The sequence below is a fragment of the Pieris brassicae genome, chromosome 14 (genome assembly GCF_905147105.1).
Source record: "Pieris brassicae chromosome 14, ilPieBrab1.1, whole genome shotgun sequence".
In the NCBI taxonomy this organism is placed as follows: domain Eukaryota; kingdom Metazoa; phylum Arthropoda; class Insecta; order Lepidoptera; family Pieridae; genus Pieris; species Pieris brassicae.
The window spans coordinates 1111362-1127484 of NC_059678.1; the positions used below are offsets into that span (position 1 = coordinate 1111362).

Here is a 16123-nt window from a genome sequence, read left to right on the forward strand (position 1 = left end):
CAATGTCAAAACTGTAATGAAACTTGAAAGTGAAGTAACATTGATACAGTTTTGTTTGCCGCTACTGCTTTGTATTTTTGTCTAATTACTTTAAAACAATTGGATTTGCTAACAATACATGCATATTATCTTGATAATGATAAAAACGTTGAAGTAAAAAATATAAACGAATTGTTGTGTTTACGTTTATTAATATTCAAAACATAACCTGAAAATGTCTGATGATGATGATGTTATTCTGGTAAAAAAACCGAAGACTCTTTACTATGGATCGCTGGAAGAGCAAGAAAAGGCACGGTTGGCTGCACTGGCAGCAGCCGTCAAAGAAGGTGTTGAAGATGGTGATGCTAAAGAGTTGGGAGATATACAGATATCCAATGGTAATTCTAGTAAAGTTTAAAGTCTTAATTGTCTATTCCGAAATTAAATTCAAAGAAAAATCTGTATAAAGAGTAGTTAAATGTTTGTATCTGATCCCTTCACCACTTACTCAAAAGTAAGAACTCCAAACAAATACATGAAGACTTTATTTAGTTGCTATCTCTGAACCTTGCACTGGATACTGAAATAGCACAGTTTATTAATTTTTATACAGTCAAAACCGTTTACAAAATCCTTTAAAACAACATACCGGTTATATTGACCAAAATCAAAGGTCTCGCCAGAATTCTATTAGATACTTAAAAACAATGTCTTCGGCTGTTACCACTATTAGTTTTACAACCAAGAGTGGAATTCTCATATTTATGTGTTCTAACAGATTTTGCCTATTTATTATTATTATTTCTTAGTTTGATATTTATGTGCCTCCAACTGCTTCTTTACTTCTAATATCCTGAGAAATATTTACTTACCAGAACCCTATTTGATACATTCATATATAGCCTATTAATATTTGTATTTGTAGAATACATGGAGCTTGAAGAAGAAATGTCAAGGGACAAAAAAGCTCTGCTTGAAGAGTTTGAGAGAAGACGTAAGGCTAGACAGTTAAATGTCTCAACAGATGATGATGAGGTTTGTTTCATAATTATAATTGATTTATTTAATAATTTGAATAATGTTAGAATTTTAATTTTATATATCTAATACTGGTTTTAGAGTTATGCTGACTATTAGTGTGTTGCTTTTAAATACTAACTCAGTACAAGTTGTTTTAGATTGGTGTAAATTGCAAAAGACTAGATACACACTACTGATTATGGTGTACATTTATTAATGTTGCATATGTATGTATGACTGTACGGACACACTATAACATGCACTAAAGACAGACTCACAAGCTATATCTAGCTTGCTTCTTCGCACGTCTCGGTCAGCTTGTTGTTTAAGCAGCCTGACTCTAAAATCAGTCAAACTACATACAGTGTAAACTCTATACATCAACACTAAAGGCACTGTGCAATGCTTGATGTTAAAGAGACTTATCTTTAAATGGCGATAAGAAAAACGTATAGATAATCCATGTCTCCTACTTATTAGTCATTTACTTCACTTATTAGCAATCACAAATTGTAAACTCTAGAACGAATTTGTTAGAAAGTTTGTATGCAAGATTCCCACAATCGAGTTTATTGCGGGCTGGGAGTATAAAGAGACAAAAAAACGTACACAGCTTTTAGTTTTTACTAATTTTAGCAACTTAAAAACTACAGTATTACTCAGTTGGATCTAAAAATGTTTCACCCGATGGAACATGAATCTTATGAACCAAAAAATATGATTAATATCTAGATAATTTTGATCAGGTCCGAAGAAGTTTGAGGCAGCTGGGTGAATCAGTTTGCTTGTTTGGTGAAGGCCCAGCAGAAAGACGTGTAAGATTGAGGGATTTACTAAGCTAGTAAGTTTACTTTAAGCATTCCCATAGCCTTAAGAAAAGTATATTAAACAAAATATTTATTTATTTTATTTATTTATTTATACTTCGTTACACTACAAAATAAAAATTAACATAATTAAATTAAAAGGAGGGCAACTGGCGGCCTTATGCAGTCTATTTAGCAATTCCTCGTTAAGATCGGAGGAGCAAGAATCGGCGTAGTCCAGTAAAGGCAGGAGGAGAGATTGCGCCAGTGAGGTTTTGGTACTAAAGGGAAGAAAATTACTAAGACGTCGAAGGATACTGGAGGCACCGTATAATTTTCGGCTAACTTCTTTAAAATGTTGCTCCCAGGATAAATTTTGATCAAATAAAACCCCCAAATTTTTTACTGTACGGCTAAAATTTAAAATTACACCATCGATATGGATAGGGGGTATCCTGGCCCAATCAATTCTCGTCGTGAAATAGGGGCTGCCAATAATTAATACCTTACTCTTTTTGGGATTCATTAGAAGACCAAAATTTTTACTCCAGTCAACTATTTTTGCCAGCTCATTGTTAGTAGATTGAATGGCTTGCGCGGGATCATCGAGACTTGATTGTACGTAGATTTGAAGATCGTCAGCGTATAAATGAAAATTAGTTGTAAGTCGGAAAGTTAAGGAGTTAATATATATAGCAAAAAGAAGAGGAGGAAGTACGCCACCTTGCGGAACGCCAGATTCAATCAAACTCCACTGAGTTATGCAATCGTTTGTCTTAATACACTGGTGGCGCCCATTAAGATAGTTAGAGAACCAGTTAGCAGCATGAGAGGAAATATTAATAGATCTAAGCAACCCCATTAGAATTTTAAAATTAATAGTATTAAAAGCGTTGCTGAAATCTAGCAGTGTGAGAATTGTGAGTTGTTTGTGGTCCATGCCTTCGCGAATATCATCGGCTACTCTGACCAGAGCAGTAGTCGTGCTATGTTCAGGTCGAAACCCAGACTGAAGTGGATTCAGTATGGAATTTTTGTTTAGGAAATTATTTAATTGCTCATGTCTGAGGCGTTCAAGTACCTTGGATAGAAATGGCAGAATCGAGATGGGTCGAAAATCAGAAAAAGTACTAGGATTAGATATTGGGGATAGGGATGATAAGTCCATCCTTCCAGCAAGAAGGAAATTCACCTATAGAAATGGAGAAATTAAAAATATGTGTGATTACAGGAAATATAAGAGAGAGGATAGGTATGATCATAGCACGACCAATCAGGTCAGAACCAACAGCATTGGAATGAATAGATGAAATACTCGATTCAACTTTCTGACTAGAGAATTCAGCGAAAGAGAAAGATGGAAAACTAGGACGAGGGAGAGATGATATATACTCAAGTGTTAAGTCCAGATCGATATTACTTGAAGTGGAGCGGGCGGGTGTAAAATGGGCGTTTAGGCTGTTTACGTCGATATCGGGAGTCATGGCAGTACGTGGTGGCTTACCGATACCCAGAGATTTTAAAAATTTCCATATTTTTGAGGGATCCCCATTAGACACTGAGTCGATAATAGATCAGGGATAGGTATATGTTATATTAAGGTCAAGAGAGAATATACCAGCGCTGGAGCAAAACACTGTTTTTGAGCCATTTGAGGTATATATGCGTAGCTAACAAAGCTTGAAATATAAATGATAACTTATTGCTCAATTTTGAAAAGAGCACTGTTAAAATCGGCATAATAAACCTAAAAGAGATATATTTTTTAAATGGGTAAAATAATTCTACATCTAAAGTTATAAAAATTATCTGTATGAAAACTTTTAATACTGTAAATATTTAATAAAATTAAACTTAATCTATTATGCCCTAACTAAATCTATTATATTTCAGTCTTGGAGAAGATGCCATAAACAAGAAGTTAGAAGAAGAAGAAGCGAGAATAGAAAGGGACAGAGGAAGAGAAGGCACTTGGTACCATGAGGGACCGCCGGAGTTAAGAGAATCTAGACTCTGGATTGCAAGATATTCATTGCCTAGAGCAAAAGAAAGGTAACCTGTTTCCTCTTAAAGGGGTTTATGTGGTAATCCCTCATCCTTGAACTGTTCAGGTCTGGCCTTTTTTTATTATTGCTTAATATATATATAATAAAGCATCTCTGATATTTTCTAATCTTTCTCCGCTCTTTTATTTCATCTTCCCCGGTTTCTGGTGTGCTCTCCTTTTTCTTTCCACTGGGCCATTCCGGTGATGGGTCCTTTTGAACCTTTTGCTATCACAAACACTGGGAATGTGACCGGTCCATTTCCACATATTTTTTTTTTTGTTGTTGTGGTGTTATTTTTGTAAGGCTGTTTTTGTACTTTGAGAGAATACTCTTTTTTAATTTCAGACTAATGAAAGCAAGAGAAGAGTTAAAATTAAGTGGCAGTATAAGAGCGGCTGCGAAACAGGAGTCCCAGAGGCGGGCATCAGCTATGACGATTTATTGCAGTCAGGTAAGGTATTGCAGGGGTAAATTTACACGATAGCTGATGTTAAGTGATACCGCCCATGGAGTCAAAGTGTCAGAGGGCTTGCAGGTGCGTTGTCTGCCTTTTAAGAATTGGTACACTCTTCTATGTACCTGAGTTGGAATATATTTTTCGGAGAAATTTGTATATTTGAACAGATTATGCTCCAATGTATTTCACAAGTCTTTTTTTCAAGATTGTCGAACTTGCATGACGTAAATGTTATCAACATAAACAAAGGTTAGATCACAGCCACTATGGATAATATATCAACAACAACAAAAAAATATTTTCGTGTGTAATTTTTCTTAAAATAAGGTCATAAAGAAGTTTCTTACGTGTGTACACTAGTATACGCACACATTTTTATTTTTATGGAATCTCGCAGTTGGCCTAAAGGGTCTTGAGAGCTCAGCTAGGGCGGTCGGAAAATTGTATTTTCCTGTCCTCAAGGGCATCTAAAAAAATTGAAATCGGTTCAGAATTTTTTGTGATGGGTATCCACGCTATATCAAATGATAGTTTTGATTTGATATCTCTTGGAATACGGGCTTTGATAATTAAAAAATATTTTCAGATTGGAGACGCTCGGCCGATAAGTTTCTGCCGCTTCAGCAACGATAGTCAAATGTTAATAACTTCAAGTTGGTAAGCTGTACATTTTTCTAAATCTGGCTATCGTATTTATTAATTAAATATCGTCACATATATGATACAGTATATGTTACAAGCTATCTTTTCTAAAATATATAAACAACAATTTAAAATAATAAAAATACAGTGTAAACTCCATATAACGTCGCTCGATTTAACGACAAACTCCCTGAGTACAAATCAATTGGCTTTGGTTTGGCTTGTCTTCCATAAATGATACACTCTACATAGCATTATATTCACTCTCAATAACGACAACAATCGAGTAATAAAGTACTTTTTAAATTGCTAAAATTAGTAAAAACTGTACGTGTACGTCGCTTTATATACGCATAGGCTTCGTGCAAACTTTTTAAGAAATTCGTTCTATTATTTACAATTTGACTAAGTAGGAGTCATGGATTACCTATAAATTATTCTTTTTCTCCATCTCTATTTAACGAACTCTCAGTAACTACAACAATCGAGTAATAAAGTACTTTTTAAATGGCTAAAATTAGTAAAAACTGTGTACGTGTACGTCGCTTTATATACGCATAGGCTTCGTGCAAACTTTTTAAGAAATTCGTTCTATTATTTACAATTTGACTAAGTAGGAGTCATGGATTACCTATAAATTATTCTTTTTCTCCATCTCTATTTAACGAACTCTCAGTAACTACAACAATCGAGTAATAAAGTACTTTTTAAATTGCTAAAATTAGTAAAAACTGTACGTGTACGTCGCTTTATATACGCATAGGCTTCGTGCAAACTTTTTAAGAAATTCGTTCTATTATTTACAATTTGACTAAGTAGGAGTCATGGATTACCTATAAATTATTCTTTTTCTCCATCTCTATTTAACGAACTCTCAGTAACTACAACAATCGAGTAATAAAGTACTTTTTAAATGGCTAAAATTAGTAAAAACTGTGTACGTGTACGTCGCTTTATATACGCATAGGCTTCGTGCAAACTTTTTAAGAAATTCGTTCTATTATTTACAATTTGACTAAGTAGGAGTCATGGATTACCTATAAATTATTCTTTTTCTCCATCTCTATTTAACGAACTCTCAGTAACTACAACAATCGAGTAATAAAGTACTTTTTAAATTGCTAAAATTAGTAAAAACTGTACGTGTACGTCGCTTTATATACGCATAGGCTTCGTGCAAACTTTTTAAGAAATTCGTTCTATTATTTACAATTTGACTAAGTAGGAGTCATGGATTACCTATAAATTATTCTTTTTCTCCATCTCTATTTAACGAACTCTCAGTAACTACAACAATCGAGTAATAAAGTACTTTTTAAATGGCTAAAATTAGTAAAAACTGTGTACGTGTACGTCGCTTTATATACGCATAGGCTTCGTGCAAACTTTTTAAGAAATTCGTTCTATTATTTACAATTTGACTAAGTAGGAGTCATGGATTACCTATAAATTATTCTTTTTCTCCATCTCTATTTAACGAACTCTCAGTAACTACAACAATCGAGTAATAAAGTACTTTTTAAATTGCTAAAATTAGTAAAAACTGTACGTGTACGTCGCTTTATATACGCATAGGCTTCGTGCAAACTTTTTAAGAAATTCGTTCTATTATTTACAATTTGACTAAGTAGGAGTCATGGATTACCTATAAATTATTCTTTTTCTCCATCTCTATTTAACGAACTCTCAGTAACTACAACAATCGAGTAATAAAGTACTTTTTAAATTGCTAAAATTAGTGTGTACCTTCTTTTGTCATTTTATTATCCTAGCTCGTTCTCTTGTTTACAAATTGGGATTGCCTGCACGTGTACTGTTGTTGACCACGACTAATAAGTAGGCATTATGGATTATCGATACGTTTTACTTCTCTCCATTTAACGACAAGTCTCTATAACGTTCCGTTATTTGGAATTTACACTGTATTACAATTCCAATTTTAGATTTAACTAGTTTTTTTGCTTACTGTTGATGAATATGAACAATAATAATATTTTCAATCCTTACAAGTGTAGAATTTCCAGTTTTTTGTTATCCTAGCTTCTTTCACTAACGTGGATCGGACTCCTTCTCGGTTAAAGGCTTCCTTCAGCTTATCCAAGGCTTTCTTTCTCCATTCGCTTGTCCTATGTACCTATATCCTCCTTTTTTAGGACGCCCTCTTCTCCCACTCCCCCCATAATCAAACCAAATGCTTAAAAAGCATTTTCTCGGTTCGAATCGCCCGTTATAGTATGTAATCGTTAAATTAATTAATTAAAACTGGTCCATTTTACCTCCTACCGACCCCCCCCCCACTGCTTTGTCTCTTCGTTTTTCCAAGCCATGACGATGTTCTTCAGGGATTCGCTTGTGTTCACAGGTCTGGTTTAATCAAAGTATGGTCTGTGCCTGATTGCAAATTACTACAAACGCTCACAGGGCATACGTGTAATGTCAGTTCGGCCGTCTTTCACCCTGATGCAGCTGTACCACATCACTTTACGCGCATGGTAAGTGCAGAGGGTTTGGTAACAAAAATTTTTTTAACAGGTTTACTGGCTCTTTTCTTTTGCGAACTATTCGCTAGCTGTGGAATCGACTCCCGGCGGGGATCTTCCCTGAGAGATACGACCTCCAAATTTTCCGACCGGCAACACACCCAGTAAAAATAGGTGTCTATGGGCTGCGATGACTGCCCTTTTTGGGCGTTCCGCAGGCTCGTTTGCTCCCCTATTATATAAAAAAGAGGCTCATCTGATGTTGAGTGAAACGGTCGCCCATGGACACTGTCATGAGGGCTCGCTGTGCCGGCATTTTAAGAATTGGTACGCTCTTTTCTAGAAGGATCCTAAGTTGCATAACCCGAAAACGAAGAAAATTGGTCATTAAAAAGAGTGGCGGAGAGTTTATTGCCAGTTCTTCTCTTCTACGCCCTTGATTTGAGAACTGGCAGTAAATGTAAAATTAGAAGCATTTTATATATATTTCTGTTTTGACATTCATAAGTGTACATTGTGTTACCTATGTGAATAAATGATTTTTGACTTTGACTTGAATTGGTTTGGACTTCAGTTGGCAGCTGGTTCCACATAGTGGTGGTAAAAACTGACGCACGTCGAGGTGATATGAGGGTTGACAAGAAATATATTTTTATGTCTTGTTTCGTGTTTGTAATGTTCTCTTGGTATAATATAAAATAAAAATGTGTTTATTCATTATTTGCGTAGTTAACGCATGTGTGAGATTTGCAAACCCTTTTAAGTAAATACGTACCTGTGTGAGGGCTTCCAGCTCTTCCATAACAAACTTAATTATAAATATATTGAATCTCTAGACAGTTAAGTAAAGATCGATATTCAATCAAGTCGCTAAAGTTCCGTCAGACAAGTGAGTGAACGAAACGTTTAACGAGTTTCCTAAACGATCCCAGGCAACAAGACTAACCTAACCAAACCTAATTTACAATAAAGCAAAACACGGAATTTCTCAGCTCTCAGTTCTTCACGATCAAACCAAAATAACAATAACAAATGAATTAATCATGGCGGAGTCTTGTTTTACATTGTTAATCAACACGCTGGCTTTCGATCAGACAGATAGTTAAACTTTTTCGACGCTTAATTTAAATCAAAATACTAGCGACTTGATTGAATATCGACATTTAATTAACTGTCTAGAGATTCAATTAACTCTCTGATTTAACTACTTTACTGGGACATATATACTAGCTGACCCGGCAAACGTCGTTTTGCCAACTATATTATTTCAATGATTTTTTTTTTGTTTAATAAAAATGACCTATTTACTATATCTAAAATAGGGGTTGATAGTTGAGGGTCGACAATTAAGGGTTGAATGTATTTTTATATGTATCATAAAAAAATAAAAACAAAATAATTGTCTAAAAAATAAAAAATAAATATTTTTTTGGGATGCACACCCCTCATCACTTAGGGGGTTGCAACATAGATAGTAGCCGATACTCAGACTTACTAAATATGCATATCAAAATTTATAAGAATTGGTCGAGCCGTTTCGCAGGACTATGGCAAAGAACATTTAAAATATATATTACATCTTTTCATTTATTTATTTTTGTTTTTCAAATTTTTTCAACACGCCTGAATGAATGATTGAATGTGTAAGTGTGTGGGTGAATATGTGTGTGTGAGTGAGTGAAAGACTGAAGGTTATGTTAGATCTCAGAAGCATCTCCAACACTGCTTAAAGTGTGTTAGTATATCAATCCTTTAATCGTATTTTTAGATTGTAGACGGTGAGCGGCCATTAATCAGCCTATTTTGTTTAATTTAATTTCAGATAGATAAAGAATCGGATCAGCAGAACTCGATGGATATAGGCGAGGAGGTGTCAAGAAGCGTCACGATGGCATCGTCATCCTATGATGGGAATGTACACTTATGGAATTTCGCCAGGTTATAACTTTATCTTTGATTTTCTCATTTGGTGATTACGTCAACAGTGTTTATTTTTTACACATTGTCTATGCTTGCTATTTATATTAATTTTTATTGTTTTTGAGAGCTTTACTTACTATTGCTGACAAGAGGAGGGTGGGGGGGGGGATACATTGCACTTGCGTGCGTGTGTCAGGCACAACAGGCTGATCACCTACTTGCCTGTTAGATTGACATATTAAGAGACAGATCCATACTTAAATTCTTTTTAAGTATGGAAGTAACTTCTAGCAGTAAATTCTCACCATTTCTCTGTTATGTGTCATATTGTCAATAAAGTGTTATTATTATATATATAAATGCTGTACGTTTGTCTCGCAAAAACTCGAGAATGGCTGGACCGATTTGTCTAATTATGATCTTGAATTATTTGTGGAAGTTCAGGGAAAGTAAGAAAAATACTAAAAACGACAATCGAACTTTCCGATAAAAACTATTGTTAGCTATTTGATGTCTTGTTTTTTGAGAAATAAAAAATTGTCATTTGGTTGTCATATTAGTGATAGTTGTATATAGCTCTTTGGTCTGTTTTAACATGATTTAGGCTTTGACACAAATATGTAGATGATAATATCACCGGGATAAAGTAGGATAAATTAGAGAGTTATTGGCCGCGGTTAGAAAACTATTGTCGAGTACTAATTTAAAATCATTCTAGTTCGATTAGACATTACGAGTTGGCTCTGTGATAAGTGTAGACGATTTTTAATTTATAATCTGCAAAAGAATAAAAAAAATTGGATTGACAGCTAAAACTGTCAGATGTCAAATGTCATCTATCAAATTGTGTATTCTAGTTGCCAAATAAACAAAGTTAAATCGCAAAATATGTTGCTGTAAGCTCAAAACTCGAAGGAGCAATTCGAGTATTGTTTTAATTAATTCCTTGGACACTCAGGAAAACCATTCTGGAGCAAAATGGTCCATATGTTGGTTTGTAGCAGGTAGCTACTAAAAAGGTAGGTTGTAAATGAAATAAATTTTCAGTGATAAGCCAATGGCATCGTTGGAAGGTCATTCTCCATCACGCGTGGCTAGAGTGGAGTTCCATCCATCCGGGAGATTCCTTGCTGCAACTGTCTTCGACCACTCATGGAGATTATGGGATTTGGAGACTGGTGAGTTAAAGCGACGGCCTTTGTTCTGGCTTTATTTGAGTCAAGGCGGTCGTGAGTGCCTGAATAATTGTCGTTTTTAATTAAACCAATTGACAATTTTGGTCCTTCGGGCCGGATTAATGAGTCTTAAGTGCAATGAAACTAATTAAGTTTCAAGAGCTGTCTAATCATGTCTGTTAGAAGTTTTTGATAGTCGAATTAGAATACGGAACTATATTTTTATAAGAAATTCTGGAAAGTAAAGTTATATTTAATTTTCAGCAACTGAGGTGTTACATCAAGAAGGTCACGCGAAGCCAGTGTATAGCGTGGCCTTTCAGGGCGACGGCTCGCTGGCTGCTACAGGGTGAGTTTTTTAATAATATAACCGATATAGAAAATATGTATTAGACACATGTCCAGAAATTCGTAACCTCAAAAACTACTGAACCGTTTTTGATGAAACTGGACTCATAGGAATATAATATCAGATTTGAACTGAAAATGGACGTTTTCTCTATCTTTGAATAATTCATGGACAAACATAAATGTGCTTAAGAGCTATATAATTCACACAAATGGGGGGATAGCTCAAAAACTACTTAGGGAGCGTTCAAGTATTACGTAACGAATTTTGGGGGGGGGGGTCCTCTTGTAAAACGTTACTACACGGGGTGGGGATTGAATTACGCGTTATTGTTAATATTATTTTCCACTTTCCAGTACTTTACACCACATAAAGGTAAGTTTTAGGTATAAAGAGTCACTGGGGGGTGGTCATGGAACGTTTTACTATTGGATACAGAATCGTTACGGCGCGTTTCATGGGGGGGAGGTCAAGAATCTCCAAAAATTGCGTGACGTAATACTTGAACGCTCCCTTGATTGATTTTGATGAAACTTGACACAGGATCTGAAATTAAAAAAAGAAAATTCAAAAGGCCTCTGTAGATTTATGTTATATGCGAGTTTGTATCTGTATAGATTGGGAAACTTTATTATAAATAACCTTTCTTTTGAAATTTGGCCCCTTTGAATTGCCAAATTTATAAATCAGACCATAAAGGTTGATAGTGATTATCATTAAGGGCCAACGGTGGCCAACCTCCAAAAAAGCAAATTGTTTCTTTCCATTATTTGTCATCGTTACTTGAAGTATGGCGAATGGAAAAATATATGGTGGAGTTGAGGAGTTGATGTATTCATTTTGAAAGATCGATACACGATTTAAATAACTTCGCTCCATAGAAAAAAAATCCAAACACAGCCATATTTTGACACTTTGAATTAATTTTATGACGAAAATGTATATATAACATGATTTTGAAATTTACATTTCAGAAAAAAATATGGATAAAATTATATCAATTTAATGTTTTACATAACCAATTGTTATTAGGGGCCGGCGCGCCTCAGCGCTCCAACTCTCCATTACGTACCGCAGTCCACCCCGAGACACTGACACAGAAATTCGTGCTGGGATAGGGCCTTAAACCTTTGAAATTTAAAATCAGTCAGAATGATGTACTGTCACAGTATGGTAACCATAGTTACAAATTTCTTTAGAGGTATGGACGCGTTCGGTCGCGTTTGGGACCTACGGACAGGTCGCTGCGTGATGTTCCTCGAAGGCCACCTGGGCGCAGTCTTAGGGGCCACCTGGTCCCCGGCCGGACACCACTTGGCTACAGCGGCCGCTGATCATCAGGTAGTTCTTTTGATTTTTAAAACTAAGAAGTCACGTGACGTTTAGGTCAAATAAAGTTTAATATTCATACATTTTTTGACATTTTATAAATCGAATCCACGCACGAAATACGTGACTCAGGTAGACCTGAGCCGTCTTTGGGTTTCCTGAAAACTCCTGAAAACGAGTGTAACACTATGCAAATTTAAATTTTACGACTGTTATACAGCCTTTTTTTTATAAAACGGGCCTGCAAACGGGCAGGAGGCTGATGTTAAGTGATACCGCCGCCCATGGACACTCTCAATGCCAGAGGGCTCGCGAGTGCGTTGCCGCCCTTTTAAGAATTTGTGCGCTCTTTTCTTGAAGGACCCTAAGTCGAATTGGTTCGGAAATACTTCAGTGGGCAGCTGGTTCCACATAGCGGTGGTGCGCGGCAAAAATTGCCTTGAAAAATGCTCAGTCGTGGAACGGCGGACGTCGAGGTGATACGGGTGGAATTTTGTATTCTGCCTCGACGTCCGATGATGAAACTCAGCTGCAGGTATTAATCCGAACAACTCCTCTGAACACTCTCCATGGTAAATGCGGTAGAAGATGCAGAGTGACCCCACATCTCTACGCAACGCCAAAGGATCGAGCCGCTCGGAGAGGGATTGGTCATCGACGATTCGAACCGCTCTTCGTTGGATACGGTCAAGTGGAAGGAGCTGGTACTGGGGAGCCCCCGCCCAGAGGTGAGAACAGTATTCCATGTGGGGCCGTATTTGCGCTTTATAGAGTTGCAAGCGGTGGCCCGGAGTGAAGTACCGTCTCGCCTTGCTGAGCACACCAAGCTTTTTGGAGGCTAATTTAGCCTTTCCCTCCAAATGACCGCGAAACTGAACGTCGTTCGATATGTCAATGCCAAGTATTCCGATGCTGGCTGTGGCTTCAAGAAGAGTGTTTTCGAAAAGAGGAGTAGCGACAAAGGGTATTTTTTTCGCGGAAAACGCGCAAACTTGTGTCTTCTTGGGGTTAAATTGGACTAGGTTTAGTCTACCCCAGTCCGAGACTCCACGTAGTAGAGTTTCGACTTCAGACACAAGTTTGTTCCGGTACTCATCGACAACTGCCCGAAAAATACCTGCCCGGCCAGTGTAAAGAGTATCCCCAGTGCTGTCGTCCGCATAGCAATGAATGTTGCTAAGTTGCAACATGTCATTGATATGCAGAAGAAACAGGGTCGGTGATAGAACACAGCCTTGTGGGACCCCAGCATTCACGGGTTTAAGGTCGGAACATGCTCCGTCGACGACGACCTTGATGCTCCGATCGGCCAGAAAGCTGGAGATCCAGTCGCATAATTTCTCGGGAAGCCCGTAGGCTGGAAGATTCGAGAGCAGTGTTTTGTGCCACACCCGATCGAAGGCTTTCGCTATGTCCAAACTAACCGCTAGCGCCTCCCCCTTGGACTCAATTGCCTCTGCCCATCTATGTGTAAGGTATACTAGAAGGTCACCAGCCGAACGACCACGACGAAAGCCGTACTGATAATCAGCTGGTGGCCCTCTAGATACCTCAAGAGCTGGCCATTAATAATGGATTCCATTATTTTGGAGAACAAGGAGGTTATAGCTATTGGACGATAGTTGGACGGATCAGAGCGATCGCCTTTTTTAGGGATCGGATGTATCGAAGCGGTCTTCCAGCACTTCGGGACAGTGCCGAGCGAGTACAGGTACCGGAAAAGGCGCGTCAGGACCGGAGCCAACTCAGGAGCACAAGTACGCAGCACAATTGGAGGGATACCATCCGGCCCGCTCGACTTATGAATGTCCAAGGAAGATAGTGCCTTGCGAACAGCACGTTGCCGGAATGTGATTTCCGGCATTGAATAATCACACCGCGAAATCGTCGGTGGTGATCCCCCTCGGTCATCCAAAGTGGAGTTGGACGCGAAAAGACAGCCCAAGAGGTCGGCCTTCTCCTTCGCAGTGTGGGCGAGCGAGTCATCCTCCCGGTCCGGTGGTGGAATGGATGGCTGACAAAAATTCCCTTGTACAGCTTTGGCGAGAGACCAGAAGGCTCGAGTCCCCGAAGGGAATTGGGCCAATCTCTCGCCAAATCTGGCGATGTGCTCTGACTTTCCTTTAGCGATTTCCCGTTTGAAGGACCTGGAGGCTGAGTTATATGCTTTTTTATGTTCGCTGGTATTGGCATCACGAGATATAGCCTCTCCTGAAACGGCCATAAATGACATATCAGGTTACTGAAAACGTTTCCAAGTTGTGGAAAAATCGAGAAACATTTCAGTTAACCCGTCTTCGTGACAATGAGTTAATTTATATTTAATTTTTTAATTAACTTTTTTGTATTATACAAAATAATGATAATTTAGTGATTATTATTCAATGTTCGATGTTTTCTTATCACGTAAAATTATCGTCCGGAAACCGACTTTACAGACAACTAATTTGTTTTTTTTTGCGATTCTATTTTAATTTATAAAAAATTCAATATAGTATTGTAATCTGTGATTTATTCTGTCAAATTTCAGGCTAAAATTTGGGATCTTAGACGCCGAGCCTGTCTTTACACGATACCTTCACATACGCATCTTATAAGTGGTGAGTCTTCTATATAGACACTAAGAAATGAAAAAAGGATACATATATTTACAAACAAACTAAAAAAAACTTCTTATACGTAAATGTTATTATAGCGTTAATGAGTACCTAGAAGATAAAAATTGACTTAATTTCATGATTATTAATCCCTAAATATTCAAAATTAAATAAATAAAAAAAAATGTTATTCTATGTAATTGGTACTAGCCTGGAGTGTGAAGTTTTATGTGCTATTTTGTTGCTATTAGTTATGTTATATAGGTTTCGTAATGCCTTCTTTTGCTGTGCCCTAACAGGGTCCATAATATTGTACCTAGCGTTAAGCCTCATAAACATCTTTTGTAACGTTATGGAATGCAAATAAATACATGAATATTAATATCAAATACAAAACTGATAAGCCCCTTTCTAACATCGGTTAGTATAATCTGTTTTTTTTAGATATAAGATATCAACGCAGCCATGGACATTTCCTACTGACGTCATCGTATGATAAAACGGCAAAGTTGTGGTCGAATCCCGCTTGGCATCCTCTGAAGACACTGTCGGGTCACGATAATAAGGTAATTCTTCAATAGTTTAAAAATGGAACATGTTTTTATTATGTATAAATATTAGAACATTGAATTTGAAAATAGAATTACTTAAATGAATTTTTAAAAATTACATGTGTTTTCATTATTTTGTAAACGAAAACTATTTTTGTAATAAAAGTTGAATTTTAATTTTAAAAATGGAACGTTTATATTTTATTTAAAAATAGAACCAATTTAAATAAATAACGAAATTTAGATGATATTTAAAATTAGAACATTTTTTATAATACCAATGTTACCAGTTGTTAAACTGTGGCATTTATTTAAAAAAATATAAAATTCAGATTTCAATAGCTAAATGTTATTTCAGGTGATGAGTGTGGACATTTCATTGGATAATAAATATATTGCAACAAGCTCCTACGACAGAACGTTCAAGCTGTGGGCCCCGGATTTAGTTTAATAAATGTTTCATAGAAATTCTTGTTTTTTTTTTCAATTTCAATTTAAAACGTCTTAGCAGAGCTTGGTTAATATAAGACTCATTCTGAAATTTATAGATATTATTTATCATTAGAGTCCTACATTATCACTGATGAAAATAGAATATTTTCATATATGTTGTGATTTTGTATGAAATAAATAATGTGTAAAAACTAATAAAATTTCCTGTATTATATACATTGTGGAAACTATTGACTATAGACCAAACTGACTACAGAGACTAGAAAAAGTGCAAAAACCAGAACTGGATATATTTGTTACAGGTTTGAGAAGAC

At 36.5% G+C, this 16123-nt stretch overlaps 1 protein-coding gene across 1 annotated transcript; it reads left to right on the forward strand.

The window, feature by feature from the left end:
• Positions 1-20: 20 nt before the first annotated feature.
• Positions 21-15818, forward strand: LOC123718165 (U4/U6 small nuclear ribonucleoprotein Prp4). The gene is made up of 14 exons (XM_045674587.1): positions 21-380; positions 908-1017; positions 1749-1843; positions 3702-3860; positions 4202-4307; positions 4900-4970; positions 7318-7447; positions 9258-9373; positions 10403-10533; positions 10795-10879; positions 12079-12220; positions 14739-14808; positions 15250-15371; positions 15715-15818. The coding sequence occupies exons 1-14, from the start codon at positions 215-217 to the stop codon at positions 15805-15807; spliced, it is 1596 nt and encodes a 531-aa protein (XP_045530543.1). The 5' UTR covers positions 21-214; the 3' UTR covers positions 15808-15818.
• Positions 15819-16123: the final 305 nt, after the last annotated feature.

Excerpts from the sequence above, each read along its gene's own strand:
- LOC123718165 (XM_045674587.1), top strand. The coding sequence starts at position 215 with ATGTCTGATGATGATGATGTTATTCTGGTAAAAAAACCGAAGACTCTT. Across the intron at positions 9,374-10,402 it reads CACTTATGGAATTTCGCCAG|TGATAAGCCAATGGCATCGT; the intron begins GTTATAACTTTA and ends ATAAATTTTCAG. Across the intron at positions 12,221-14,738 it reads CAGCGGCCGCTGATCATCAG|GCTAAAATTTGGGATCTTAG; the intron begins GTAGTTCTTTTG and ends GTCAAATTTCAG.